The sequence below is a fragment of the Salminus brasiliensis genome, chromosome 10 (genome assembly GCF_030463535.1).
Source record: "Salminus brasiliensis chromosome 10, fSalBra1.hap2, whole genome shotgun sequence".
Taxonomy (NCBI): Eukaryota; Metazoa; Chordata; class Actinopteri; order Characiformes; family Bryconidae; genus Salminus; species Salminus brasiliensis.
Genome location: NC_132887.1, coordinates 15,995,870 through 16,022,590, shown reverse-complemented (window position 1 = coordinate 16,022,590; position 26,721 = coordinate 15,995,870). Strand labels below are relative to the sequence as shown.

General features: G+C 41.6%; 2 protein-coding genes across 6 annotated transcripts in view; both read right to left on the bottom strand.

The window, feature by feature from the left end:
• Nucleotides 1–21,674, bottom strand: part of col12a1a (collagen, type XII, alpha 1a) — a 71,946-nt gene extending 50,272 nt beyond the window's left edge. For 3 of the 5 annotated variants that reach the window (XM_072689469.1, XM_072689472.1, XM_072689471.1), the window contains exons 1-14: nucleotides 21,599–21,674; nucleotides 20,603–20,706; nucleotides 15,866–15,982; nucleotides 15,625–15,765; nucleotides 15,311–15,367; nucleotides 13,560–13,823; nucleotides 13,175–13,339; nucleotides 12,859–13,032; nucleotides 12,427–12,717; nucleotides 11,162–11,764; nucleotides 10,013–10,291; nucleotides 9,275–9,547; nucleotides 8,390–8,659; nucleotides 531–800 (exon numbers count right to left, since the gene is read on the bottom strand). In XM_072689469.1, coding sequence (XP_072545570.1) covers nucleotides 531–800; nucleotides 8,390–8,659; nucleotides 9,275–9,547; nucleotides 10,013–10,291; nucleotides 11,162–11,764; nucleotides 12,427–12,717; nucleotides 12,859–13,032; nucleotides 13,175–13,339; nucleotides 13,560–13,823; nucleotides 15,311–15,367; nucleotides 15,625–15,765; nucleotides 15,866–15,982; nucleotides 20,603–20,672 — 2,974 coding nt within the window. In that variant the 5' untranslated portion in view covers nucleotides 20,673–20,706; nucleotides 21,599–21,674. Of the gene's footprint in view, nucleotides 1–530; nucleotides 801–8,389; nucleotides 8,660–9,274; nucleotides 9,548–10,012; nucleotides 10,292–11,161; nucleotides 11,765–12,426; nucleotides 12,718–12,858; nucleotides 13,033–13,174; nucleotides 13,340–13,559; nucleotides 13,824–15,310; nucleotides 15,368–15,624; nucleotides 15,766–15,865; nucleotides 15,983–18,553; nucleotides 20,042–20,602; nucleotides 20,707–21,598 lie in introns of those variants that run through there. The other 2 variants (XM_072689470.1, XM_072689473.1) reach the window with 2 other exon arrangements.
• Nucleotides 21,675–23,486: 1,812 nt separating this feature from the next.
• Nucleotides 23,487–25,881, bottom strand: cox7a2a (cytochrome c oxidase subunit 7A2a). The gene is made up of 4 exons (XM_072690396.1): nucleotides 25,771–25,881; nucleotides 24,420–24,509; nucleotides 23,803–23,887; nucleotides 23,487–23,674 (listed from the first exon to the last, which is right to left on the bottom strand). Exons 1-4 carry the CDS (start codon nucleotides 25,786–25,788, stop codon nucleotides 23,619–23,621), a joined length of 249 nt encoding a protein of 82 aa, XP_072546497.1. The 5' UTR covers nucleotides 25,789–25,881; the 3' UTR covers nucleotides 23,487–23,618.
• Between the last annotated feature and the right edge of the window lie 840 nt (nucleotides 25,882–26,721).

The following is a 26,721-nucleotide window of genomic DNA, read 5'->3' as shown; positions in this document are numbered from 1 at the left end:
CCCAGGTCTTATGGTACACTTTAGATAAATGTTTCGTCAAATACTTATTTGAGAAATCCATCCATCTGTCTAAAGCCAACAATTTTAAGCCATTTTCTGTCCATACCATAGTGGTTCCATAGCCTTAATTCCATAAAGAATTGTGGTATTTAGAATCACATTATAATTTGTGTACCCGTCACAATTACGCCACATATCTCCAGAAAAATACATTTAACCCTTTACCCAGACACTACTAAAAGACTCCAAAAAGAGCACCAACAAGTTCAAATATAGATAAGCTACTCAATTACACACCTTTCTACAGCAAACACATCACATCACTGTCTGAGAACGAATCAGACAGCTGCATTTTTCCCAGTGAGATTATGGAAAAGTTTCCCATTATACACAGTATATTTTTAATATCTTTTCTCCCTGTGTCAGTACTGAAGTAAGCTTGGGACAAGGGGCCCCTCACAGACAGGAGAGAAAGGTAAAGAGGGTTTGTTGGTCTGGAGGACACATTACATGGGTGAGAATGAACTTACCATCTGTGGTCTCCTCTCCCACCAGTGGCTCTCCCTCTCCACGGCCGTAGGCTGCATACACTGAGACCTTGTAGCGTGTCTCTGGAGTCAGCCCGTCCAACACTGTGGTGGTGACATCACCTGGGACCGTCTTCTCCCCAGCCTCTTCAGTGAATAGGGATTTCCAGGCGACCCGGTAACCACGGACATTGCCAGGCGCCGCGGTCCAGGACGCAACAAAGCTGGTTTCGGTGACATCCTTAGTGACCAAGTCTTTAGGAGAGCCAAGGACTGTGAAAGAGGAGAAGGTGAAAATGTGAAAAACAAATCTGCAGATGAGATATGATTATCATGAGGAAAAGCTTATCATAGTGGTAGGTGATGTGGCATAAACACAGTATCACAATACTGGAAACTGTTAGGGTCCGTGATATGTCACAAAACTGACTTTTTCTCACATGTAATGTCAAAAAAAGGACCAGTGGTGGCATATTTCAAAATCATGTACAAACTATGAATACTAATCTCTTATTCAACATTTCACAAACTGCACTGCACTAGGCTGGCCACAATAACTATTTTGTAGGAAGATATATTGTTCCAGTAATAATTGTGATGACAGTACTGTTTATAAGACCATTATATGCCACTAATACAATTATAATATCATAATATAATAATAAAAGCACAGTTTTTAAAACAAAGTGACATACTGGCACTTTTACTTATATTTACTATTAATGGGCTCTCCTCACTAAGTAAACATAACTGGCAGGATTGAGGTCAGCAAAAATGATTGAGGTTAATAATGTTAATAATTATCGCGACAAGCCTACACTACGCTACGTCCAATCTAGTTACCAAGTAAGGGTGTAGGGATATGTGTAGTCCTACCACACCATCACGGTACAGATGTCACAGTTTGGTGCACACAATCGCACTATGCGGTACAGTGTGAAGACTGCCGAACGTAATGTGAAATCAAACTTCACAAACATGAGCTCCCTCCGGAAACCTTAAGCTGTAAGCCGTTAGCAAGTTAAGTCTTAACTTGCATGGTATTGTGGGAACTGTAGCGGATGTAGGAGCATCTATCTTTCCCTATGTTCCTCCTGCCACAGGTTTTACTTTTTTATTTGTTCTTTAATACTTACTTTTCTGTTTGCAAGTGAAATGCGTGACAATAAACACGTGTTTCACCAACCTTTATCCCTAATATTATATTTTATTTTAAATCATTAAAACATGGTGGATCGAACAAAGTGTCTGGGTGGTTTGACAGTTGCAGGGTATGTGTGCAGAAACACGTCGAACATGCTGACGTTTACATTTTACTGCTGAATTAACTACAGGCTGTACCCACTATCTCAGGGAGGACGATACGAATTTAGAGGAAAGAAACTGTACTTAACCGAACAGACCTTTGTGTACCATTACATCTCTATTATTAACCAGGACTAATTATGTTATCTGGTAAAAGTTCTAGTAGTGCTGACAATTTCCACAATATACTCAGAAAAGCACATTCTGACATACTGTGATATAATTTATAACAAAAATGCGAAACATCATAATATAGCCCACTAAGCTATACTAATTTCACTTAAAACAACACTGATTGGGTTTACTGCAAAATTACAGAGCAGGTAGTCTACTCTCACCAAGCGCAGTTAATATCCACTATGTGTGTGTAAATCACAGTAATGTGGCAGGTAGACACGTTCCGTCTGAAACAGTCTGTGTTATCTTATGGAGAAAAAAGGCCAGTAATTCCGCGGACACGTCGTTAAATCGAAACCAGTCGTTGGCCTCCTTCCGTTTAACCCTTTGGGTGCTTTTGATCAAAGTGATATGGTCGGTTAATAGCACGTCACCCCAGAGAAAGCTCTGCAGAACCGTTCACTCTGTGCGTGGATCTGAGCCTGTCACCACTTTTATTTTCCATCCAACAAGAAACTCGAACCATTAAATGCTGCTCGCTAAAATTGCAGATGCTGCTTTCTTTTCGACCTCACATCCTACCTCACCTCCCTGTCTCGCTCTCTCTCTTAGCTGGAGCGTGTGTTGAGAGGCCAGCAGGGGAGGGAAAAGAGGGGAAAGAGAAATGATGGGGGAGTGATTTGCGGCAGTGTTGACAGGTTGCCAGCGAATATTTGGCAGTGTGCGACGTCCTCACTGCAAAGGCCTTTGGCTCTGCAATCCGTGAACCTCTCTGACCACACGGTGGCTACCTGACTCCCACGGTCCCTCACAACCACCCAGTGAGCTCTGCTCTGTTCACACAGGCTTTACCAGGTTAATCAGTAGCTAAAATTAGGAACTAATATGGGCCTTTGTCTGAAAAATAGGGAAATAGAGTAACAGTATTCAGATTCAAAGTTTCAAATGATGAGATTATTGGTTTGGGAAAAGCATGGCTGTCTGCTTGGTTTAGCGAGTTCTTCTAAATTTCGAGCGGGTGGGAGGTTAGTAGGGGGTGTGCCAGCAATCTCAGAAGCTCAAATAGTTGCTATTCAGCTTGAGGTTATTGCACTCACTGGGTGGTTAGGTTTACTGTGAGAGATAATCCAGGCATGAGCAGTAATGAATTCTACAAGGAACTGATGGAGAATTTCAGGCGTTTCAAATTAACGTACCATGGCAACTGCAGCTGCCAAGCTGACTTGATCCAAGCTAGGCTTCCACATCCCTGCTCAGAAGTCCACCAGACTTCACCAGAGCACTGCAGGGGCCAGACCGCATGCTAACGACTCCTGCAGACAATGCTCCCCTTTTCATCATTAATACGTAGACAGAGCTAAAGAGCTAAAGCACATGACTGCTCGGGTTACATGTGCCGGAACTTCTCTGGTTTCTGAGTTCTTTTCAGTATCTTCATCGTAGTGGAGCGAACAAAAAGGAAACTAGAGACTTAGTGGATGTCCTAATCCCACTCAGACAACACTTACTGATTCTGCAAGTTACAATCTATTGCTTCTAAAAACTAGGCATTTTCCAAAAAAATCTTGCCTTGCCAAACTCAAATGGGCGTCAGCTGAGTAGAAAAATGGAGTTGGCGCTAACTAGGAATGAGGTGATTCCTTTTGGAGCAGTTTGAGTGACCAGTGGGAAGGAGCATGGAGCATTTGTTTCCTCATCTGGCTCAATGCACGCACCCAACCCCCACAAAACAGTAAAAGCAGACCACCTCAGACCCATTAAAGACCCCTATTCACCTTGATTTATGGGAAACAATAACACGGCACAGCATTCAGCGTAGCTAGTCCCTGCTGCATGGCCTAAGCCTCAAAGGTGTAAGCTCAAACAAATCTAAACAAGTAACTGATGTATATGTGAGCATGCCAGCAGTTCTGGATCCGCTGGAAGTTCATACTGGTGCAGTTCACAATCCTCCATTCAAAACGAGCATGGATGAAGCCCAAACTTTTAAGAAGTTGGGGTAAAATATTCGGTAGTAAACCAAAAGCAGAAATCCCAACAGATGACTGCCAGGTTTTTAGAGAACAGCTTACAATTGTTGATCTGAACTCTATCAAACATACGCATTCTTGGCAAGTCCTGTTTCAACTTCTGAGAAAGCTGGAAATTTCTTTTCTACAGCAGGCAAAACTCCATGCAGGAGAGCAGTGTCTTTGTGAGGTGAGTGAGAGGTAAAGCCATTTCCTGGCTCATTCGCTCTGTCTATAGAAGAAACTCAGACAGAAAGCTCTAGCCTGCAGGTACAGAGGCTGGCAAGGGCACAGCCCACGCAACCACAGCCCAGTTTTCACACAACAGGAGCATGAGGAGACAAAACGGAATTCAACCTCAACCAAATATACCTGGTGTTCATCCACATATACATATAAACATACACACTTCTGGATTAAGGAAACAGGCCAGCTTTTATTGTACATACTGCTATCATGTCTACTGCTACCAAGAGCACTGAGGTTTTCCTCCCTTAAATCGATAGTTTAACAAAAAACCCTATTCACACATTTTACCCTTATGAAGACAAGCGTTCAGGTTTTTTTCTGTCCTGGCATTGAAGTGGTGGAACAAACTTCCTCTGAGAGTCTGAACAACAGAATCGCTTGCTGTCTTCAAATGCAGACTGAAGACCCTCCTCTTCCGAGTGTACTTGGGCAAGGAGTAGAGTATTATGGTCTCCTTATTGACTTGTGTTTAGTAGTATCTAAGCTTAGATGTATCTTTCAATGTTTAGTGTATTCAAACTAGCTAAGGTTATTCTTGAAATAAATTTAAAAATTATAAATAGCGAAGCACTTTTGTAAGTCACTCTAAATAAGTAAGTCACTCTAGTCACACACTAAATGTATGCCTGTGTTTGTAGTATAGTTTATTTCTGTAGCACTGAAGCTATGTAGGCTATTGTAGGCTATGCAAGCTGTAATGGAGGTAATGGAGGCTTTTACCTAGCACCTATGCAAACTCATCCAAATCATCTCACACCTCTCCCAAACCACATCGACTTTTCAACTAATCCTAATTTGCTAATGTACTAAACTTGCTAATGTGGTGTCTGACACTGAAACTAGGATGTACTCTTAAACATGGACAACAGTACACATATAACAGCAGCAGAAGCCAGCTTGAGACCTGAATTCTGGCTATAGCTTTTATTTTTTGGCCAGACTATCACTGAAGTTAAAGTATGTGGTCATTCAGACACAGCTAAATGCAACATGATCATCAATTCCAAGAAAATACAGAAACAACGACACCGTTCCCTATTCATTCAAGTTTGTAAAAGGAATGTAAACAGTAAAATTCCCAATTGCTCTGACCAGGTCACTATAATTACACAACACAATCTCACCATTGTGTAAAGAAAAGCTTGCAATGAAACTATAAACAGAGGCATACTGATTCCGGACCGTGACACGTCCGGCTTTCAGGAAGAAACCAAGGCCACTGAGACAACACAGCAGGCAGCTTTCAGCTTCGCTCTATTGAATAACTGCTTCCAAATGCCTTGGCTTTCCTTCACGTTTTAATACATCAACCATCTGTATATGCCCAAAGGCATTTAGGGTTGGCTTTTCTTTTCCTCCTTTGTCTCTGATCATTGCAAACTGGTAACAGTGTTCATTTGTAAGAGCTGTCGGTGGTACTCAAAAATTATGAGTTTTCCACAGGGGGCCACAGTGGAGGGAGACTGCCCACTTTCGACCCATCCTGACTGGCCCCTGCTGGCCCTAACTCATGGCCCTTCCAAATTGTGCTGACTGGGCCTGGCCTTCCATCAAGGATTCCAGGAAACTGATGCCGTCTAACACAAAGAGAGCTGTGTTTGCCACCATGACGTGGAGCTAAATGAGGCTTGGCCTGGAGACAGCGTGTCATCAGAGAGAAACGAGGCTTTTGACCCCGTCTGTGTGGGAGGCATCCGACACTGAGTCAGCATAAACATCGGCTGCTGCAACAGGCAACCTACTGCTAAACCGAGTTCCTCTCTCACCCGAGCAAGGAGAGTAGAAAATGTCCCAGCAAAATTCCATGATCTTCCAATATGAAGAGTGAATAGGAGCCATTGAAGTAGGAAAGTGCAACACTCACTGTGTCCTCCAGTAGGAGAATATGCTTATTTTCCACAGTGTAGGGAAAGAGGCTGATTTCTTGGACGAGCTTATTGGGTTTGCATCAAAAAAGCCCACTAGTTAATGTCAACTCTAAATACTGCTCTTTCTTCCAGAGCACAAGCAGCAGATAAAAGTTTCAGACCTTTCACAGCAGCATTAAGGCATTGCTATTGTGTGATTCTGTGTACACTTTGTTTGCTTTGAGTTGAAAAGGGCTTGGTTTCTGGCACTAGAGACCTGCGTTCAGGCAAGTCTCTCATTTAGACTGAATTGGGTGGTATGTGTAGCAATGCCAAAGCTCCAAGTGCCATGTCAACAGTAAAGAGGTCTCTCTATGCCTGACCATGTAAGATTTCTTTTTTTTTTTTTTTTGTATGTGTGTGTGTTTTCCATCAAAAAGAAAAGAAGTAAAGGTGTGACCACAATAAAAGTTAGGAAACAATGAAATGACTTGCAAAAAGTCTTCAGGATGATAAGGCTGAAGCATCTGAGAACAATTATCTATGGCCACGGTTTCATCTTAAAGATGTTTTTATTTCTTGAAAAATCTTCTAACCCCTTAAAATGTTAGTTTACGTAGGCTACAAAACAGTTATGTCCCTTCACCTACGCAGGAATGCTGCCATTGTTCAGCAACTATGGAGAGAGATGTCCAGAAAAGGAAACTGCCTTTCCCAAACAGCTCCATATGGCAGATGATGGGGGGTGAGGGAATAATAATGATAATTAAAATAAGTAAGTTATAGGACAGGTGAGGGTAGTCAGATTTTCAACATTGGGGAAATGGAAATGTGAAACATTAGTATATTTACTCCGAAAAGTCAGTTTGATAGAAACTGGATGCTGGCCCGCAAAGGTCACAAACATTTGAATGCATTTTCAGAAAGTCAGTGGAAATGTGTCTTGTGTCTTTAAATCCCATCTCTTCGGCAACAGATCAAAGCACCAACCCAAATTCCGGCAAATCTCAGCAGAACAGCACCGTGCTTCCTGTCATCACTCACCTCCTCAACTACCAGCAGGCCAAACCACCTCAAACTGAGCATGTTAGCATCAATGCGTAACTGAATGCCTGCCCTGCCACTGGGGAGGTATCCGTCTGTGTAGTCACCTCTCCTAACACTCTCTCTCATTACCTTTTGGCCGTCTCCTCTCCAGCCACAGCCGGGCCATCTAATGACTTATATGAACACGAGTGTGTAACTCAACACCAGCAGAGCTCACTCTCTTCCTGCCCTTGCACCGCATTCACAGCGTGCTGTAGAACATAATCAAAGACCCAGCAGGGGGAATCCCAGGAGACACCCCAGGGGAAGTCCTCAGTCCTCCAAAGTGATTTAGGTTCTCATCAGCTAGAGCTGATTTAAGCATGACAAATCAGAGGAGCTGACGCTTCACTGTGGGCTCAGACAGAGGAGCTGTTGTTACAGGATGACCAGGCACAGACCTTGTTTAACCCTGCCAATAACCTAATGCCACCAAGGGCTTGCCTTATAGCAGAAACAGATGTCCCCGCAGCACAGACTGTTTATTATTTCAGTCCTGAGGTCGTCCATTTGTGACTTCTCAGGGCACAAACAATCTGGATGATGTTCACAGTGACATGGACAATTACAAATGTGTCATAAGTGGCCTTGCTGTTTGTATAGTCTACTGCTTTCTTAGCTTTTTTGGCTTGGGGGGCCACAGTGATCAATGTTTGTGGTGGGTCGAAGGTCATCAAGAAAAACAAATACACAAATAAGGTTTTAAAACTTTAGTGTTGGCACTGAACTGTATTGTTACAAAAAGAAAACAAGAATTTTAATAAGTGTAAAACTATGTTCCAGGGTGGGTCGGGGGCTTAGGTTAATTCTCCCATTAGCCATATCACAGGCTTATGGGAGAACCCTCACAGGCCCTGTTTGGAGTATTGTACAACAGTGAGGGACAACATATTAAGAGCAATGAAAGCATGTGTTCTTCCTAGAAAAGCAGTCTCCCTTTTATGAGGCTTCAGCTGACTCCACCCAAATTTCCTTTAACAACAGCATGTGTGCAAGACAGAAGCAACTGCTGTGTATGCCTTGCACAAAGCCTGCTACTCAAGCAACATGTGCCGAAGGTCTTCCATGGCTTTTGCACACACCAGCTAAAAAGCAACTGCTGTGGTGACTGGGTCACACAGCATCTTCATCCGCTGCTTAATAGTACTTCATTAGATGACCTCAGCATAACATCCAACCAGACAATGACCAGTCGAACCCTCAAGCATTACTCATGGTCTTTAAAAGCAGACACCAAGTCATCTCTTACCTTCTAATGTGGTGCCTTTTCCTAACAGAGGGTCTCCAAGGCCAGAGGAGTAGCGGGCACTGACGAAAATCTCATATTCCGTGCCTGGCGTCAGGTTTTTCAGCATGGCCGCCGTGGAGTCTCCCTTAACGGCAATCTCTTTCCTCTCCCCGCCCTCAGGTTTGTAGGCTATGCGGTACTGAAGCACATTTCCAGGAGCAGCCTGCCATGAGAGCCTCATGGTGGTCTCTGCCTCGTCAAACACCCTCAGATCGCGCGGAGAGCCCCGAGCTGAAAGGAGATTGTTTGCATGAGTCAATGTGTTGGTAACTAATACTTTCGTAACTATCGCTATGGCTTTCTTTTACACAACTGAAACTCATGGAGTTGCTTTAAGATTTAGGCCTAAATAACCTCTGAAGTCAACCTGAAGTCCCTCAAAATGGACCATTTTAAACAATGATAGTTTATTTCCTTGGTCATATGATGCACACTTCATCATGCAGTATTATTTAATAGACAAAGGTTTTATTTGTCTGTAATCTTTTATCAAAATGTAATCAGAATGGTACATCACTATGCACCAGTGGGCAGGGGAAAAACAATATTAGCCAATAATATCATATCTCACCTTCCACTACCAACATCCCAACGATCAACAAAATACAGGACTAGCTCACAGATGTTCCAAAAAGTGGTACCATGTGACAGCCCAGAAGTACAACATATTACTGCCTTTATGCTTACGTAACCCCCTTAAACAACCTATAATATGACCTCATTAGAGATAGAGAAGTTCAGTTCAGCTTTCACTTTTCATGACAAGCTACATGATAAGCTGGGAATGTGTTTGTGGAAAGCTAACATATCTGCAACATCAGAAAAACAAACATTGCATGTGCTGACCTTCTTTGGTGGTGCCAAGAGTATTCAGAGAGGGCCCCATGCCAGATGCATACTCAGCAACAACAGTCACACGGTAGGTGGTGATGGGAAACAGCTCCTGCAGCACGATGGTGGTCTCGCTGCCTTCGGTCTCTGCCTCCAGCTTGTCTCCGCCATTCACAGGCTCGTAGAACAGCCTATAGCGCAGAACAGACCCTAGGGCTGGCTGCCATGACACTCTGAAGCTGTCGGTGGTCTCCTCTGTTACTCTGAGGTTGCGAACACTTCCTTGCTCTGTTTGGGGAATCAGAGAGACTCAGACTGATGTCTGTATCCAAATTTTGCTACATGGGTAGCATCAACCTTACATCCAGTTCAGACTCAGTTTATGATTCTAGGAGTTTAAGAATTGCTTTATAAGGCAGTTTGATCAGTGTGAGTTTTAGACCCCAGATGTTAGTTACATCATTTCTTGACCAATTGAGGGGTAACATGAGCCTCTCCCACAGAGAAATGCTGTCATGGAATTTCCTATTTTTGCACTGCTGTATGGACAGGTGTCATCAACCCAACAACTAAGGCCTGTGCCCAGTGCTGTGTACAGCATTGTAAAACTCCACAGTCTAGTTTTGGATTAGTGTGGACTGGGTATCAAAGGTAGATTATATCCTGATATGACCAGATTGCCAGGGTTCTAGTTTAGCACTGAAGGTTTCTCATTACTAAAAAAAATAGCTTCAACATTTAAGGGGTCCATACCTTCTAAAGTGGTCTCATCTCCTGTTAATGGAAAGCTGTCGCCTTTCTCATACTGAGCAAAGATGTTAACCTCATAGGTAGTAAGCGGGGTGAGGTGGGGCAAGATGGCAGTGGTGGTGTCAGCAGGCACAGCCATAGAGATGTAGTCTCCGGTGACATCAGCAGCTGGGCGGAAACGCACCAGGAACGATAGGACATCTTGGGAATCAGAGACCCAACTAGCCCTGAAGCTTCTGGATGTCACCTCAGAGAATGATAAGGACTTGGGTGGAAGCAAGCCTGGAAGGACAATTATGGTAAAATCAGTCAAAAAAACTCAAGAATAATAATAAGAAACATATGCTCCAATCAAAAAAGAAAAATGTGTCCACAGAAAAACATGCTGACATCAAAAGAATGTTTGCATTAGAAACTACAATCACAGGAGCAGTAAGAAACATGAAGTTACTCTGGTACTAATAATAGATAGGCTAGGAACTACGTGGATCTCTAATAAGGGGAAAAGGTTATAAAAACACAGACCCTGCTGTTGCCATAGTGGTGAAATACTATATGAGTGATAACATATGCTATAACAGGGTCCGCTGAGATCCCAGCACACAAGGGATCGCTCTGGTAGGAGATTTAAAACAACCAAAGCCTCTCTAGTGTGGACCAGACAAAAAACAGAAAAATGAGAAATTTCTGTTATGAGAAAACTCTGTTAAGATCTGCAATGAAATCTTCCATCAGTCCTCTGAGTCATCTTTATTTATCAAACTATTACCATAAAAGCATAAGAACCAGTTATCCTTAATGTTTTTGAGTTCTACAGCTTATGCTAATGTAATTCATCTTGACTGTCCTCTTTTTTAAGACCCTTCAATTTCCTGAGTGCTTAACAAAACATTTCGCCACAATATTGCACCTTTTAATTAATTTTTTTCGAACTATTTATAATAAGTATAAATAAACATTTTATCATGACTGGCTTTTTTCTTTTTAAGGTTCATTAACAGATGTTAAGAATGTTTTTACCGTCTGTTACAGATGACATTTCAGATGACTTGCTGCACTGTGACACACTGTACTTCTTGATCATAACATCAACAATATCCTGTGTTTTAATAGAACAAAAGATGGCTAAAGGGTCACTGAGTGTTTTCCTACTTCTCTTTTTGATGTTAAGGAGCTCCTGCTCAATCCTGAGACAGATGGACTGGGTCAGCTCCTTGGAGATTCTCTCGAAGGCATCAAAGTCCTCCACCTCAAACACATGGTTGTCAGCAGGGGGGTTGGCGATGGCCTCCAGCTCAGATCGCACAGCGTCCTTCACCCCCACAGCGAAGATCTCAACGTCTGTGTTCCTTAAGTTAGCTGCAGGGTCTTTGAAAGAGTCGGAGGACTTGCCGTCTGTGATGAGCACCATGACTCGTGGCACGTTGTCACGGGCACCTCGGCTGGCCACAAAGATTTTCTCCCTCACGTAGGTCATGGCCTTGCCAGTGTTGGTGGAGCCTCCTCGGTAAGGGAACGTGCGAATGGCCTTCACCACCGCAGCAATGTCATGGTGCTTGTTGAGGGCGAACTCGGTGTGAGGGTCCCTACTGTACTGCACCAAACTGATCTGAACTTTGTTGGGAGCAATGTCAAAGGAATTGACCAGCACCTCCAGGAAAGATCTCACTTTAGCAAAATTAGCTAGTCCTATGCTGTACGAACCGTCAACCAGCAGAACAACATCGGCTTGAACGTCCACTCCCAGAGAACACTCTGTGGAAGACAAATGTATTCGGAAATCAACAGAGGGAGATCTTCATAATAGGGAAAAAGTACACAGCAGAACAGGGTTAAACACACAGTGGAACAGGACACAGGGAACACAGTGTGAAGCATTAAAAATAATACTACAATTTTGTGCAATAAACTACCCATGCCTTAAAGAAGAAGGTAAGGCTCTCATTCTCTTAAATGCTGGGTGTGCATCCAGAGTATATACACTTGGGAATGCTGGCATGGTCAAATAAATGAACCGACAAAACCACACAGAGAGAGAGGGGGGGGAGGAAGAGAGAGAGAGATTTGCTAGATTTTTGCAGTTGTTCTGGCTGAGTTAGCGTTAGCTTGGTTGTTTCTTTCATTCGCCAAGTTTCTCTGCTTCAAACACAATTTTGTTAAAGCTGACCTAACAAAAAGTAGACATACTGCCCCCTTATAAGGACCACCTAGTACATATCTAGATATAGCAAAATATATGGGCCATTTATTGATTAGAATGTTATTTACAGGGCATCTTTTGCACATGTATGTTGTGTGCCCACATAAGAAAGATGAACCTAATTCGATTTACACTTCAATGAATCAGTGTAGTTATCAACTCATTAAGGGTAGCTACCTAATAATCTAACACTTGGCTTGGAATGGATTGACCTTACCTGTTGACACTTTGACAGGCTGCGTCTTCTCCATGGCCAGTACTGGCTCACTGGGGACAAGACCTTTAAGGGCAAACAAACTGATCTCGTACTCCGTCTCTGGGGACAGGTCTCTGACATTTACAGACGTGTGGGTGGCTCCTGTATACAGCTCCTGTCTCTTGCTGCCAGCAAGCATGGGTATGAGCTGCAGCCTGTAGCCAGTGATATCACCTGGGGACGCGTCCCATGTAACTCTCATGGACTTGGAAGAGATCTCTGTCACTTGGAGGTTTGAGGCTGGCTCAACAACTGTGGATATGATCGCATTGAGTAGTTAAATCAACTGAATTGTAGGAATGAGACATTAGTACAACTTATTAGCTTTAGTAAACAAATCATCTAAGCAGAGTGATGAAGATGAATGTGACTGAAGTTTGCTCTGGGTCATACCTTCTTCTCCACTCGCGAGGGAGCTGAGCTGGTCCTCTACACCAGAACACACCTCTCTGATGAGCTGCTGTTGCACTTCCTTTATTAAATCAAAGTCAAGCACATTGAATATATGCTTGTTGTGAGGGGTAGAGGCTATTTCCCTTAGTTCATCCTCATCTGCACCTTTGATACCTGAACAGTGAACAAAGAACAAAGAACTCCATGACATACAATGCAATGTACAGTCTATCTCACCAATTAAGAGTTCTTAATAGCTTTATAATGATGCAGTTAGGGTGAGAACACTTTGCACTTTTTAAAGAGAGAGACATACCCAAGACAAATATTTCTGCTCCTATGTTCCTCAGTCTTTTGGCATATTCATCCACAGGATCCTGAGATTTTCCATCTGTGATGATCATGGCCACTTTGGGAAAACTTTTCCTGGCTCCAGCTGCCTCAGTGAAAGCGTTTTTCACCAGATACTCCATGGCTTCACCTGGTATGAAAATTACAATGAAAATGAACGGGGAGAGATTTGTTAAGCTGTTGGGGCAAGTTCAGTCCTTTCCTTCATCAGATTTACTTTAGGTACCAGAAGGGATTCTCTAGGCAAGAATTTAGTGTCATAAATCATGCTGGAGCTTGGGGGAGGGGGAGATGCTCCCTAAGTTCACGCCTTGTGGATCAAACAGAGAGACATGTACACAGACACACACCTGTCATGGTGTTGCCCCCTTTGTAGGGCAGGTTCTTGATGGCCCGGAGAAGGTCTGGTCGTCTGTAATACTGGTTGAGGTTGAACTCTGTCCTGGTGTCTGTGCTGTATTGCACCACAGCCACTCTGGTCTTGTCCTCTCCGATGTCAAAGGCTCCTGCCATGGCCCCAATGAAACTCCGGATGAATTTGAAATTTTCCCTTCCCACACTCCAGGAACCATCCACCAGGAAAACCAGATCCGCTATAGTGCCCACTGTGCACTCTGCTCACAGAGGGGGGGAGGCAAAAGAGAAAAGCAGAGCATGATTGTACAACACTTAATACTAATAAAAATGGAAGAAAAAAAATCATCTGAATGCATCATCTGAAACTATGACCAACAAGGCCTTAAATGATCAATGTGACAAAGCTGTGAATAATGGTTGCTTCTTGTGGAATTAGGCATTGGTCAGCCAAAAGAATATGCTTACACATTTCGCTCTTCCAAAAAAGGCAACAATAAACCTAGGATTTTATGTTTGCCTTAATGAACCTGCTGCTTTAGCAACGACCTTTCTCCCATGGGCAAATACAGATCGAGCATTCTCAAAAAGAACGGATCTGCGTCTAAGTATCTCTTACCCTTTATGAATGGCTCTATTGAGGTAATTTGCATGAGTCATTAGTAAATATGCTGAGGTCAGTCTGCTGGGATCTTTTCAACCCACAATCCACAGCTGTCCATGGAAATAAGAACTTCCACTGAACATATTTCAATTTCTTTAGACAAGAATTCACAAGTGTCCCAAATTCAACTCGGAAATCCACAAGTATAGGTCCACTGTGTCTTTATCCAGGCCTTTAAGCACATAGTAAAACTGCTGCTTCCACATAATTTATAACTGTACACAGCACAACCTCTACACATCTTGTGTACACAGTCTAGTGGGGGCCAATGGTAAAGCCTTCAACTCTCCAGAAAAATCTTCTGTTGACTCATATTGGCCTTTATGAAAGGTTTTACTGCAATTATTATTTGCATTTCCACAAATCTAAATTTGTTCTCTTGGCTACATCCATGCCAGTAGTAGGAAACTAAGCTTCTATTTTATTTCCCAAAAGTCAAATGTGGTAATACTGGTAATTAAAACAGTACTGCTGTTCTGGATAAACAAAGATTATGCAAAGACGTGTTTATATACAGAGAGTTTCCTGTTTACAAAAAGCTGATTTATCAAGTTTTTTTTTAAGGGTTAAACTGACTGCCCCACTGGACTGCTTTAGGCCCAATGAGTAGTTGCAGAGGTGATGGACATTTCTCAGTACTAAAGCTATCAGTGAAGTTAGTGCTGTAGAAGATTATAAATTATGTAAAACAGATGCAAAAACAAAGTTTTAGTTAAAAGAATTTAGCACATAGCCACTATAAAAAGGCTTATTATTACAAATGTACATTTCTTTGTTTGTTTCTTTGGCCTCACATAAAGATCAATAACCTCTTCCTACGGCCTTTACTGATGCCCTAGATTCATATGCAGTGACTCTAATCTGTTCCAAACTCATACAGTATGTACATTTCCAACCACACAAGACTAAATTCCTTTTTCCAACAATAACAATCGTATGCAGAGTGAAAAGCATTCCAAAGGAAATTCATAATATAGTATAATACTTTTTCCAGTGGTGAAAAAAGCTTTTACAGGAAGCTACTCAGTGGTAAAGGAAAAAGTGTCAGAGGTTGTTTAAAATTAAGAATCTGGATACACTTACTGATGGCATCTGTAACCTGCGGTTGCCTTGCTGTTCCACTCGCGTTACTGGACTGAACTGAAACGCAAAAGATTTTAGTAGGTTTTAGGACAGAATCCTTAAAGTGATGTGTTCCTTTACACTCAACTCTCAGTCACAATCACCCATCTGTCAAACACACCATTCTGGAGTCAGCTAAAAAGGTGGGTGGGTGGATTATTATTTTTCATAATACTGTGGACAAGGGTTCTCTCTAAAGTTAATCTGCTCTCAAAGACATCTTTACCCAACATCTAAAAGCTGGGTGAAACCCACCATAGTTATCAGACACTTACTTGTTATTTGGCCAAATATGGGTATGCTTTCATCTGCACCGACAAAGGAGCTGATTGATACCGAGTAATCAACGTCCGGAGTAAGGTTTGTAATATCTGTGCTTGTGGCCGAGGCAGGCAGAGTCAAATCTTTGGTATCATCTGAAAGAGGGACCAAAAAAACATGTTACATGATAAGAAGATGACAGATGAATCTGCATGAGCCATTACCCTACCACTGCAGAAAGAAGTGGAAACTCACCTGTATCCGATACGACTTGTATTCTGAAGCCCTGTATCGGAGATGATGGCCTCCTCCATGACATTTGCACTGTGTGTTCATTTAGGATGTTAAATTTCAAGTCTGAGGGAGGTTCCACTGCAAACAGAACAGCCATATGTCAGCACACACATCAAGCAACACTGCAGAAAATGTCAAATAAATGTATATTGTATATGAGAGAGTAAAAGGACGACTGGAACAGTCCCAACAACAAACACTTCAAGGCTGAAGCTGATTCGTTCGTTGTTGGGCAAGACGTGGAAACCGACATAGCGGAGTGGGCAACAAAGAGCAACACGACGACAAAAGAAATAGGTGAGGGAAGCCATTTTTGGGCAAAATGGCCTTTGCTTGAGTTGCCTGACCTCGAAAAAACCCTCGGCCAGCAGCTCAAGCAGGAAGATCAAACATACTTCATTCAGACCCATTCTGAACAGTTCATCCACCAAACCCCAGTGCAGACATTGAGTGGACCATCCAATACATGCTGTATGCAGTCAATTCAAGGCATGCCCATTCAGCCACCAGTAATTTTGAATCAAATCACATTAACTCACATTGATTACGTTAACTCATGACAACGTAATGCTTTCATTCACAATGTACTGATTTTACAATGGAATTCCAAATGACATGCCTAAATTGTGTCAAAGTGTCCCTATAAGAAATCAGAACCATGTGTTATATATACACAGTCAATGAGTGTGTATATATATATATACATATTTCATATTTTAAGACTTCAGTACTCTAATACTTTTTGCATACAGAATATAAATCCAGTGTATCATCCATTGCAAACCTCATAAAAAGAATACACAATTTGTCATGAGAGACTCATGTGTACTTCCTTTTCATTGAGACACACACAACACGGTGCAAGGTGACGGGACAGTGCGTGAATGCTCATATGGAGAGTACAGAGGAGAGTGCACATCATAAAAAAATAATAAATAAAAAGATAAGAGGAACAACGAACCAACTATATAAGGTAAGATGTGACAACAACAACAAAAAAATAAAAGAAAGAAAATACTATTCCCGTGACTGGATCTCACAGCGTCATGCACATGTACATGAAAAAGTTGCTGAGGAACAACTTCATTCATTGGACAAAAGTTTCCATGTACATGAGGGACCACACATACAGACACCATAAAATATTTCACAATGATATTCTTCTGCAGAGGAGTTTTACATGCAGTCGAAACTTGCAGTTTCTAATGGAAAGTATTCTAACAGATGTATACCTCAGGTCTAACGTCCAAGGTGACATCTGTATGGAAGCTGGACATGCTTACGCATGCCCCAACAGAACAGTGGGAAGGGCAAGGTAGGGAAATAGATAATACAGTATATAAGAGCAATCTAGGAGATAAAAGAGTACATCCTCTACTGTTCAAAAGGTTTGGATGACTATTTTCAATGATATTAAATAAATAAATATGTCTTTTATGATGCTAACTTCAACTAATTTAAAGGCAACTTGAAAAGAATTGCTAAGATTTGGTTAGACTGATGAGCTGGGCTGGGTTTTCTTGAAAGTCTTAGCACAATGATGATTCATAAATGGACGAACAAATACCCAACTAAACGCCCTTTCTCCCTGCTTAGAGAACCTTACTAGTAAGAAGATTTTGGGAAACCAGAGCCAGAACTGTAGATGATGCCCTAATAACTAATAAAACTACAGAATTCAGTAAAAATAAAGATAATATCCAAACTGCCTTAGATTTGAAATGTGGTCATTAAATGAAAAGCAGATATTTCATCAATAAATTACTCTAATTACATTGTTACAGTGTATTTTATTTACCACAAAATGTAAAAATGCGGAATAAAATGTGGTGCCTAGCCTACTACATCTACAACTGCACATATATTTTTTAAAAAAGCAACAATAATTAATATTACAAGTGACTCCAAACTTTTGAACAGCATTTCATTATGGTGAGGAATGTTGTTAGTAGACTAGTAGATTAAAGAGGCTTACTTTGTTGACATACTACGTTGGGCAAATAGGTCTAATGGGTTAGTGTCTGGCCCCCTGAATGACATGGCTGACCTAACTAATCTACATGCATAACCTCTAACTTGGCCAGTTATTGAAACTGTGGGACAAGGAGTTAGTGACCATGCCTATTTTGGGTAATATGCAACAGTTATGCACCACACAGAGTGACTGGTTGAAAATCAATCTACCTAACAACAATTGTGGCTTTACATATTTAAAACCAGCATTTCTGCTTCACTTGTATCCTAACTCTGCATAACTGTTGTATAAAAGCGACAGAACACTTGAATCTGTGTGTTATCATGAATGACATCTTCATATCTGTGATATCACTTTTAATAACACACTTACTTTCACGTTCTATTGCTTAATTGTACGGCATTTCCAGATATCACTGGCTATCCTATCAAATAATGGTACATCTCCATTAAGATGATTTCTAAGATACGTTCCATGCATTGACAAGCTTGGGTAGTGGGTCAAAAGCATGCAGACCACTGAAGGTGGGTATAATCTCAGAATATCATTCTAAAATACATGGTGAAGAAAGCCACAGCTCACATAACATCAAGTGCACAGGCAGGTGACAAAAAAAAAACACAACCTGAGCAACAAGCTTGGGATCATGGAGGCTGGAAAGGTGGCTCACCAACCTGGCGCATCAACCTCACGAGGCCTGAGCAGATTCCCCTTGTGTCCGAACAGGCCCCATCTCCAAACCATGAGTCTTCGCGGACTCTCAGAAATCAAGCTGAGTGTTCTTGCGCGAGGGTTTCAAGTCACCAGCGTGGAACAGCCATCAATAAACTCGCCTTGAGGGCAGCTAAACTAACGTTGCCAATAACAGTACCATGGAGAAAAATCGCTGGTTAACCCTTTTTAAATTAACAGACGTCTGAGTGCAGTGGTGGACGGTGGTTTTTAGAACCTAGGTAGGAACGAAGGCAGGTAGGTAGGTATGTAGGAAGGAAGGCAGGTAGGTAGGTATGTAGGAAGGTCGGTAAGAAATGTCCCATGAGGAGCACACCTCTTCCACTCCTCAGAGAGACTCTGGCCAGTGTCAATTCCGTTCATTTCCACACTGCCAGGCATTCTTTTTGGCTTGCATCGATGCCAGGCAGCTCCGAAAACAGGCTGGAGACTCCCGGAGAAGCCGAACAGATGCCAAAGTAATTCCACAGCACGTGCTGACATTAAACATTACCGCATATTAACTTTCCATATGGCTTGCAACTCAGCATTTTTGAAAATGGCCACAAAGGAACCTAAAAGGCCTCTTTGTCTTTGTGCTGTCTGAGGTCTAATTTGGCCTTCTCCTATTACATCTTTCCATTCTGTTACTGAAGATACATGGGAGAAGACATCAGATGGCCACAAAAAAACGCTTTTAAAGGAAAGAATTCGATGTTTCCACTCTGAAGTCCCTAATGAATCGAGCTCCACTTTATTTCTTTAAAACCATATCATTTCCCACTCCGATAGTTGTCAGTGCATTTAAATGATGCTGTGTGGTAGCGTAAAAAACACATTCATCTTTAGATAAAACAACTCGCAATTATATGGAGGAACACTTGTTCATTTTTTAACAGATGGTGAACTGTGTAACTGATGGTGCTGAGAGTGAATGTATTTTCATGTTGTATTACCATCATTCTAACCATTTTATGGCATCTTAAAAAATGCCATATTAACCCCTTTAAAAGCCTATGGCCTTGCCAGCGTTATTACTAACTTCTATTCCGAAAGAATAGCCCGACCAGTCTGTAGTGAAGTCCCTGCAGATACTGAATAATACTCTTTAGTGTGTAACAAGCCTTGCCGCGTTAAGAGGTTATTACCTGTGTTTTCTACCATGCCCTTAGTGCCAACAAACACGTCTGTGGGGCTGGATAAATTTAAATTGAATAGCAAAGTCTTTGGATTAACTTAATAGTTCCCTCTAAAGGCGTATGCTAAAGCAAGGAGAGGTGCACGTTTCACAGTAGGCCTGAGGCTTATATTAATGGGTGAAATTTGGGCGTTAGCACATTTCAATCAGCTTTTTTTTACCTCTCTAAATCAGTAAGTAAAGTGGAGGTCCTTACAGGCAGCCAGAAGCAGCAAGCCCAGATTGTTCCACTAACTCATTAGACAAGAACCAACTTGTAAATGGAGACAATTACCAGCCCAAAGAGATGACCTCATGTCTACGGCATTTCTTAAAATCTTTGGTGATGTGCTCGGCCTTACCCTTATAAAATTTTTATATAAAACTTTTTGGTGTGTTTTTTTCCCCCTCCCTTTCTGAAAATCCCCTTTAAACAGGTTAGAGCACATCACTGATACAACTCCCATATAACAGTATAAGAACACATTCAGAGCTCATTTTTAAATTCTGTATGTAACTGAAGTTGACCCAGGAAGACAAAAAGAAGAAGAGAGTGAGTGAGAGAGAGAGAGAGAGAGAGAGAGAGAGAGAGAGAGAGAGAGCAAAATGTAACATTTTACATACCTTGTTATATAACTGTGCCCCATATGTCTATGGGGTTTATGTACTCTGAATTTAATGAGAATCAAACACTGGACATGAAACTGTGTTATTTCTCATTACAGCAGCAACACAAGTGTACAGTTACAAGTACCTTTTCATCAGAGAAAATCAAAAGGAACATGGGGTGGGGGGGTTAATTTAGAGTGAGAGAGGAGTGATGCGGTTGTCATACCTTGAGCCTGTGCTGTATTCAGTAATAGAGTGAGGAGGGCCGCAGCGGCCACCGACAGCCTGATCTTCATTTTTAGACGGAGAGTCAGCAGCACATGAATTAATCTAGAAAGACGAAACCCTCATTCAGCTCAGAAGAGAGACATCATCAAGACTACAAGCTGTCCAAATGCATTAGGACTGAGCCATTTCAGCTCTTTGGGGAAATTCCCAGTTAATCCATGAAGTCTAGCCAGTCTCTAAATCAGGGGTCACAGGTCTTATCCACAAGGGGCCAAACAGTTGATGATTAAGTATATGAGGGGCTCCTGCTTAACTGGAAGGAGACCCTGCAGCCACACAGGAATTTTTTGAGGGTATGACTGCTGACCCCTGGTCTAGATCTCATGACTAAGCAAATATGAGGACAGAACTTTGCCAAAACCAATCTGTGATTCTAGTGATCTAGTCTTATATGCGACTGGTATGAAAGAGATAGACGCTAGTTAACCCAGCGGTCCTCAGAGCCTTGTCTTTGATTTCTAGAGCAGCTCTAGAGCGCCTCCTTATGGATCATGTGAAACTAACAAAAGTTCAAACAGTTCGTAAAAATTCAGGAACACGAGAATACCTAAATTACAGCCACAAAAATCCAACTGCCTCTAAAGTTCAACTGTAAACCGATCATCCTCACTGACAAACAGTTTAAACATAAAATATGTATATATATATATATATATATATATACGGAGAAAAATTAAGAGAGGTTTCAGCTCGTGTATTGGGAACGCTAATAACATTAATAACACTAATTCTTAAATTAATTTAATGAAATAACAAATATATAAAAAAAATAATTTTTGCATCCCTTATTTAGCCGTAAACCCCCAAAACACAAACGGCACAATTCTTTACAACCAACAAAAAAATAAATAAATAAATCAAAATGATTATTGTTATTATTTAAAATAAGAGAAAAAAACAATATGGAAATAAAAAAGAAGTAAAGGGTCCTAACCTGTTGATGGTCAGAGGAGAGAATGTACCGTGAACAGGCGCCTCTCGGCTGCACAGCCCTCTCTGAGCAGGCAGAGAATTCAGACAGTGAAAGCTGCTCCTCTGCCCATGTCTTTAAGGGGAAAGCCTCTGTGAAAAGGGGGAGGTATCTGAGCACAACCTGCTACTTAATAGGGGGCTGTTCCCGCATACTTTTCCACCGGAGACCCTGACGAAAGTCTTCAAGAATGGCACCCCCCAACTTTTAAGTGCTTTCAGAGACGCGGGGCTACTGGAAACCCCTAGAGCCAAATGGTCTGTCGTGATTTGACATATGAGGTCTCCTATTTGCTAAAGGTTTGATTAGATTTAGTGCATTAAACTCCACAGCACTACATTTTTCTAAACCTAACACACAGTCAGGTCTGTGTTCACCACCACAGCTTTCTTTCAAGGGCTTTGACCAAACATATTGCATTAACCGCCATTTTCACACAGCCCCTCAATTTTACAGTCTTAAGGGGCGAGGGACTACTTACTGACAAGCTTTTTCATGGCCAGGAGAGACTTTACTAATGATAAATGAAGGAGATTGGGGTCTGGAGTTGATTTTAAATGTGTGTAAAATTTACACGTGGTAGCCATTCATTCAGAGAGGTGCCAAGGCAAGTGAAGAAGGCCATCATTAGGCTGAAAAAACAAACCCATTAGAGAGAGCAGAAACTGTAAGAGTGGCCAAATTACCAACTGGGTACTTAAAGAATGAACGCACAAAAATATATAAGCAACAACTAAAGTAGTTCCAGCTTTCTATCAAGCCAGGAACCAGGAGGAGGAGGAAGTCTACAATCAAGAGATGTAAACCACTGGTGACACTCAGGAACAGAAAGGTCAGATTGCAAGGACTGCAAGAAACCATCTGGGGAAAGAATCTGACCATTTAAATCAAGATTATTAGATATTTAGCTGGAACAATTAAACTTCAGTAACTTCAGTTCGTGTGGTCATCTTCATTGCCTCACTTCAAGCTAACTGAGGTGTAAAGAGGCAAAACCACCAGCTGCGCCATTGTTCAAACGCTTATGGACTGGACTGTAGTCAGATTTCACATTTGCAAGCGTTTAAGGCCCCCTAGAGGACACTTTGAGTAAGTGCCGGTCTCCTCAATAAAGAAATGGCTGTATTTATATGGCACAAAACATTACATGACTAAAAGCATCACCATCACTTAAGAACCTTTTAACTTCTTGATATGATGTGAAACTGGCAGTTCTTTACATTGTGTCATCTCATGATGAAGAGACTGATAAAATCCTCCAAATTGGCTTAGAAAAAACATTTTTTACTTCCATTGAAAAGTACACTTTTTTTCCCTTCTCTTATAAAGCTTTCATGTTGAAGATTGAACACACAGGTGCAGAATGAGCTAATGTGTCACACGTTATGCAGGTCACTGAAACTGTACCACCACAGATGATGCAAAAATCTTAAAAAAAAAAAAAAAAAAAAAAAAAAAAAAATTCACACAAATTTGAGGTAAATCATTATCTGCTGTATCACAGTTAGAGACTGTCAGAGCAAATCTAATGGAATTTGAACCTGTATTTTACCCCTACAAGTAATTCATGAAAACTAAAACTTAGGTGAATTAATATCATTTTTCAGCTACATAAACTTCAGTTTGCAGTGGCTTTGTAATCCACATTAAATCAAAGTTAGTCAGTCACATACACAGTCGTACACACTACAACTAGCAGTCACGCTTTGACAACAGTCCAGTCACAAAACAAGATATAGGGTAAATGGAAAAGTATAGGATCAGAAAGAACCAGAAAAACAGAAGAGAAGCGATTTAAAATAAGAAATGCGTAGATAGCAATAATGCACATCTAAAAAAATTAACACACAAATTTGAGGTAAATCGGACACTTTATTACATATGAGTGATCCACAGATCAACCAATAAATATTGATCCCATGTATGCATAAGTAAATGTTTACAACTGGATAAGGGCAATCGGACACATGGATAAAGAGCATCTTTATTTCTTCTTAGGCATGGCTGCGTTATACAACTCGAATAGGACAGCCCCCGTTCCTGTAGAGGGAGGAAGGACATCAATTAAAAAGATATTATGGAAGGCACACAATGAATGATACCAGTTATAAAACATGTAGATGTGTACATTCTATACAATATTAATGAGAATCTCATAAGCAACTCACCAGCTACTGTGAGGGCCATTGTTATCTTGTATAAGAAAACATCTTTGAAACCTCCTTTCAAGTGAACAGGAATCCCGTTGTCATCCTACGAGGGGGTAGGAAAAAAAGAAAAAAAACAACACTCATATATCTAGTCTGCATCACCGTTCACACTTACTGAACACTGGTCTCTGGGCACGTTCACATGCATACAAAGAGAAGGTATTTTTTAAACTGATAATGACAAGAATGCAAATGCAAAATTATTGGACAGCTACAAAAAATCCTTAGGACAGAATTTGTGCATTTCTAACTTTGTATTCATCTATTTTTTTTTTTATTGGTGACAAAAAAAAAAAAATGCCTTTAAGCTCTGGCCAACAGAAGCAAAACGTGGCAGTATTTGCTGCAGTGAGAGAGCAGTAAGTAAAGCATCTAAGGAACAGTAAGTAAAACCCCTAAAAGCAAATTCCAGCAATATATACTAATCTAAGTCCCTACAAAACAGTAAACTTAAACGCTGCATTTTGTAAATCACTTTATAAATCAACCAAGAATGGCCTCAGATTGTCTCGTACTGTGTACAACTGACCTTAGGTTGACTGACAGTCAAAGGCTAATGGACCACAAGCACTCACCTGAAACCATTTCTGCTTGTCCGGGACTTTGTTTTCAACCTGCCTGCGAACACTGCTGGAGAACGATCTACTGCACACCTGCCTCAGAGCCTGAGAACACAAGGATCAGTAAGATATACAGCACCACAAAAACATGACAAAAGCTTCCTCCATCTGGGTTTCTGAATTTGTACACATTTATCAAAATTTCACTGAGTCAGGTTTTACAGCAGACTGCACAGTATACAGATTGAGCCAGGCAGCAAAACTGACACTACATGGTTGTATCCAGGTTAGCATGTTAACTTGTGCCTAGAATGATAGCTTGGGGCAATAAACATTAGCTTGATGTTGGAGCTCTAGAACTGAAAATGGAAACATTCATGGTATTAATGTATTTTCAGACACTCATTATCTGCTGTATCAACGTAAGAGACTGTCAGAGCAAATCTAATCTAATGTATTTTACCCCTACAAGCAATTCATGAAAACTAAAACTTAGGTGAATTAATATATCATTTTTCAACTACATAAACTTCAGTTTGCAGTGGCTTTGTAATCCACATTAAATCAAAGTTAGTCAGTCACATACACAGTCGTACACACTACAACTAGCAGTCACGCTTTGACAACAGTCCAGTCACAAAACAAGATAAAGGGTAAATGGAAAAGTATAGGATCAGAAAGAACCAGAAAAACAGAAGAGAAGCATTTTGAAATAAGATAAATGTGTAGAGAGCAATAATGCACATCTAAAAAAAAAAATAATAAACATACAGACAATAGATGGGCAATGTAGAGAGGTAGCACTAGCTACATCCCACTGCCAAAGTAAAGGGACACAGCCTCAGGTATACCATGGCTTAATAACTAGCTACGTTTGGAGCAAGGGGAACAACTGGGTAACAAGTTTTTCAGTCAACAACAGTCAATTCTGGGTCTTTCAATATGTGGATGGGTCAACATACACCAAACGGATTAAACTTAACATTAAACAAAAGCCTGGTCTTCTGAACCCTATGACCTGCGAGTCATTAGGGTTAGTTAGTGCCTACATTTCACTATTAGGCTAAAAGGTAGCTACAGCTAACCGGGAAGTGAACCAAAATACAGTACAATAAAGTACAAATCTAAGTCTAACAAGCTGATCAAACTATGGCACTGATATGGTCGTGTTTAATAAACCTCACTATAACGGTCCAGGTGAGAGGATGCAGGAGGGGGAGTTAGCCGCACCGCTAGCGTTAGCCGCCCAGCTGCCGGGCAGCGGTGGAGGTCTAGCTGAAGAGCTCAGTGACTCTGATATGTACAAAGTCAGTTACTTATGAGGAAACTCGGCTGCACCACACTAACGACCACTGGCCATACTCACCATGCTGTGCCTGAACATGATGGAGCGCTGCTGCTCTCCTCACACCAGCAGCACAAGGACACTTTAAGGAACTTCCTGGACCGACTCTAATCGCTCCTGTAGATTACACTTCCGGTTCGCCTTCTCGGCCGGTGAGTGGTGGTGTCTCCGCCTAGAGGAGCACAGCAGAAGTGTTACACCTAGGTGACTGGACCTGAAGGAGCATTAGTCAATTAGTCTTCCCCCCTTTCTTACTAATTTAAAACTGCTAAATACGTGTAATATTATTATTTAAGCAATGACATTAGCATCCCAGCTGAACCTGGTCCGGCCCCTTGTCTGTGTTTATGCTGATCTTCTGTCAATCAGTGGACATGTCTGAAAATAAAGAAGCTCTGCCTCCTCAGACAAGATTCTGGGGCAGAAAGGCACCTGAGGTTTAGTAATCCAGCCTTCTGTTTTATTGGCCGGAAATGCTAAAGGCTAATGGTGACACGGCTAAATGCTCATATCTAGCAGGGGCTGTCGATACCTTTGTGATTCAGTCACAAAGACCTTCTTGACTGCACCGCCTTCAACAACACTGACTAGTGAGACAGTGTGGGCAGCAAGGCATCAAGTTAACTACCTCCAGGTTCAGACGCAGCCTGTATTAGACACTCTTCAGCGCCCTGTTACTCCACCCACTTCCTCAACACCTCATTACTCCTCCCTCCATCTCCCTGATGCTCCATTACTCCACCCCATCTTCTCAGCATCCTATTCCTCTGCCCCCATCTCAAAGGAGTTGGAGCCTTTTCTGCTGAGCGCCAGGTGACGGTTCAACCAGCACATCTGAAAGAGGCCGGCACACCTTCCAGCACATCCTAAAGCAACCGGCACATTAACCCACACATTCCAAAACAGCTGGCACTCATCTTAAAGCAGCCAGAATGCCATCCGGCACACCAACCGGCACATCCGAAAGCTGCC